This window comes from Chiloscyllium plagiosum, unplaced genomic scaffold, assembly GCF_004010195.1.
Source record: "Chiloscyllium plagiosum isolate BGI_BamShark_2017 unplaced genomic scaffold, ASM401019v2 scaf_1193, whole genome shotgun sequence".
In the NCBI taxonomy this organism is placed as follows: Eukaryota; Metazoa; Chordata; class Chondrichthyes; order Orectolobiformes; family Hemiscylliidae; genus Chiloscyllium; species Chiloscyllium plagiosum.
In genome coordinates, this window is record NW_025211852.1 from 20,821 (window position 1) to 25,000 (window position 4,180).

A 4,180-nucleotide genomic window follows, 5' to 3' on the forward strand; every position below is an offset into this window, starting at 1 on the left:
GTTTACATGGTCTTCCTGTGTCTCTGTGGGTTTCCTCCCTGCTACAAGGCAGCAGTGCTAACCACTGTATTTCTCTCAAACCTTTTACCTTGCACACACACTCTCTTCAGAGAACTTCAAATCCACAATTGGTTGCCTATCACATTAGTTTTTTTCCACCCATCACTGCTTCATATTGGGTTTCTTTTTCAACTCTATGTAATACATAGGCAAAGACATTGTCAATGTGCAAATACTTATTGCTGGGTCAGTTCTCGTTCCTTCATTACAAGTGACAAATATGTAGCACTTAACAAATCGTACAAATAGGGCATTTCTGCAGTGATTCATATACTATTCTAAAAGCGGTAGAGCAAGGAACCATGTTTTAAGAATTTAGCAGATCTCAAAATGGTATCAGATCTAGCACATCAATCCGTTCTGGCAAAAATGATATCCCAGATTAGGTCAACATTAATTTCTATATTCAGACATTGAAGGTGTGCTTTGCTGTCAGGAGGTGCAGTGCTTGAGGAAATCAAGGCCCCACCTGTTACCTCAGGTGATGCAAAAACCTCATGTCACTATTTCAACCAGAGGAATTACCAAAATCTATCCACCAAACATCTATCATGTTTGTGGAGTCCTGATAGGCCCTCTCAACTTTTACTTTAAAACAATAGTGAGAAGCTATTAAGTGTGGATAAACAAAGAATTAGGGATCCAAACATAGAAATCACTAAAAGCTGACAACATTAAAAATAAAGGATGATGAAATGTTAGCCTTCCTTTCCTGAACAAAGAGCAGTGCAGCATAAGAACAGCCATTTTAACCCACCATGCCATTGCCAACACATAATGCATTTCTAAACGGTGCAGTCCATATTCCTCTACAGCCTGCCTATTTATGTGTTTGTCAAGTTGCTTAAATTCTATTCATTCACGGGACAAGGGCAGCACTGGCTAGGCAGCATTTATTGCCCATCCCTAGGGCAATTAAGAGTCAACCACATTGCTGTGGGTCTGGAGTTACATATAGGCCAGATCAGGCAAGAATGGCAGTTTCCTTCCCTGAAGGACATTAGTGAACCATATGGGTTTTTCCAACAATGGATTCATGGTCATCAGTAGATTCTTACTTCCAGATGTTTATTGAATTCAAATTCCACCATCTGCCGTGTCAGGTTTCGAACCCAAGTCCCCAGACCATTTCCTGGGTCTCTGGATTAACAGTCCAGCGATAATATCACTAGGCCACCGCCTTCTGCCTTAAATGTTACTATTGTATCCACCTCCTCTGACAGTGCATTCCAGGCACTTACTATCTTCTTACACCAAAACTGTACATAATATTCCAAATGTGGCCTAAAGTTCCATACAGCTGCAACATCACTGACAATTTTTTACACTGACCAAAAAAGGCAAACATGCCATACACCTTCTTGACCACCTTATCCACTTGTATTGCCACTTTTGGGAAATTATGGATCTATATCCCTAGATACCTCCAAGCGTTCAGCCATTTAGTGTACTCCATTCCTGAATTAGACCTACCAAAAGAGTCAATAGTATCTGCATTAATAACTACATTCTAATAGCCAGACTTATGTTAGATGATATGAAACTGGGACATGATGGAAGAATGTTCTATTGAAACCCTGCTATACCTTACTCCTGTATTTAGTTTAATGGTTCACAAATAACAACTAGTATACAGTAATGTGTGTCAATCCCTGATTGGTCCCAAGCTCTGAGAAGCTGTTGCACAGAACGGAACTTATGAAACAGGTTTACTGGGCTCATCACACTTACAGGAAGCCTGATATCGGAATTGGAATGGACACAGCACAGCTTTGCAAGGATGCTAGAGACTAAAAAAGGGTTCATGTGCCCAGACTGTATTGATTCCTTTGACAATTTTTTTCTCCCTAATGTTGCTTCCCATTCTCAGGGACCCAGTGAGGAGGCAGGATCCAAATCTACCTCCGAGAACAGGAAACAAACCCACACTGCGGTGTTATTCTGAATCACATACTGGCTACCTGGCCAGATTAAATTGGTACTCCCTTGGAGAACAGAAGCTTGTGTACAGATCTACTTGAAAGTCCTTTAAGATAATTAAATTTTGATGGAGGAATAACTGCATCTTATGGGAGAACCCAGAACAAGAGGGAATAACCTGAAAACCAGAGACGGCCATTATTAAACTAAGGTGATGTCAAGAAGCATTCCCTCACATAAAGGGTAGGCCCCAACCTCCCTCCCCCCAAAAAAGCAATTGATGAGTTCCAGTTTAATTAAAAAATGTCAACACTAAGATGGATAGATTCTGGAAGGATAATAAAGGGGAGTCAGGTACAGTTCAATCCTGACTGATGTGAATGACAGAACCAACCTCAGGAGTTGAATGGCCCCTTCCTTTTATGTTGCCTGCGAAATGTTTCAGGAAATCTTGGTGCTGTAATAGGTGCTACATAAATGAAATATAGTCATCCTGTGCCCATGGAACTCAGTCACCACTGGCCATACTGGTTGGATGTCTATATTTGACCAAAACTCCATTCAAGAGGAGCTCCAACATGACTTAATCATGGCACTAATTTCCTTTAAAAGTCTAATTAAGACTCAGCTCATCTTATTTCGATTTTATTTTGGCAATTGAGTTGATGGGGTAACTTTCATTTCATCCACACATAAGCTACAAACAAATCAGGTTGCCTCTCCCTCCATTTACCTGCAGCATGGTGACAACGTGACAGGGGTTCAACAGGTAAATTAAAGTCTTGGTGGCAAATTTGAAGCCAACTTCAATGCCAAAGGTGAGGCACAGGGCGACCAAGAGCAGGTTTTTGCCCAGACTGTCCTGCTTCTCCTGGCACACTCTGCCCAGCTCCTGCTGCCTGATCTTGCGGTACGACACAGCCATCTCCAGTAAGGAAATCGCCACAAAGATGACAGTCTCCACCCATCGCTGGCGGACTGGCAGAAACGCCGCGCATTCGGGTCCCCCGTTACCAGCGAATTTGGGATCCACCCCTCCGTACGCCCAGTCCAGCAACATGCACACGTTGTAACGATACATGCTCCTCTTCACGTCTCGGTCGGAGCAAACAGAAGACGGCGCAAAGACTACAACATTGGTTTCTTGTCGGAACATGAACTTTGCAGGAGGCCTTTCTGTCTGAAGGTCCAGGGAACGGAACAACCGGTGGTTCTCAGGTCCCAGATGGAGCTGAATTTCAAACGCGTCTTCACCCCAATTGAGCTTGCTTCCTCCCCTCTTTACTGTGCAATAAGCAGCATCACCACCAATTTCTAGCTCACTGGGTGCTTTGTGACAAAGTTGCCGAAGCTATTTCCCCTACACAGGAACGATAGCGGCTGAAATGGGAGTAAAATGCGATTGGTTGCAAACCAGTGAGATCCCACCCATTTGGGACATTGACAGGTCACCCTGAGCCAGTCACATTTCAAGAGGTAATGCGTTTTAGTCTTCCTCCCCCCTCTCCCCTTCGAAGAAGGAATTTATTAGCTCCCGCCACTGGGCGTTAGAACAACAAAAGGGAGGAGGGATACTGTTGTTTGTTTGATGGGGGTGTTCCCAGTGTAAAGTAACGTTTTTTTTTGAGGGTTTTTTGTTTGGGTTAACGCGGAGTAAAGGCGAGGAGAGCAAGGCATGAAGCAGCGAGATCAGTCCTGTTTTTGCCAAATGTGCTCATTTCCTTTCAGGCCAAATATAACTGAACGGGTCACTTTACCAGATCCTGGATGTGTTTCTATTCGCTGAACTGTCAGCGCATTCCTCCGCCCCCCTCAAAAGAAATGTTATTTTATTTCAGATAGTTTCCGTGTAAAATAACGTTACAGTAGAAAAACATCGATTGAGGTGCAATCATTAGATTTGAACTAGTTTAGTTAATTTAACCCCATTTTTAAAAATGAGTCCTCATTATGGAGTATCATTAATCACCTTAGTCATTTGAGAGTCGGGGGTGGGTTCGGCAGCTTAATAAACTGCAGAAATAAATGGATTGTTCAATGCTGTAATTTTGTATCAATACATACACGAGGTTTGTGGTTAATATTTGAAGCATTTTAACTGACGTTTTGCTCCCAAATACCTTTTCTAATTTATGATGTGTGTTTTTTCCATACGCCACACGCCATAACGAGACCACTCAGGCGACCATTCTAACAAAAA

The 4,180-nt window shown here is 42.7% G+C and overlaps 1 protein-coding gene across 1 annotated transcript; it reads right to left on the minus strand.

Moving 5' to 3' along the window:
• Positions 1-2,142: 2,142 nt before the first annotated feature.
• LOC122547157 (transmembrane protein 164-like) lies at positions 2,143-3,907 on the minus strand. The gene has a single exon (XM_043685749.1). The coding sequence runs from the start codon at positions 3,134-3,136 to the stop codon at positions 2,678-2,680; it is 459 nt and encodes a 152-aa protein (XP_043541684.1). The 5' UTR covers positions 3,137-3,907; the 3' UTR covers positions 2,143-2,677.
• Between the last annotated feature and the right edge of the window lie 273 nt (positions 3,908-4,180).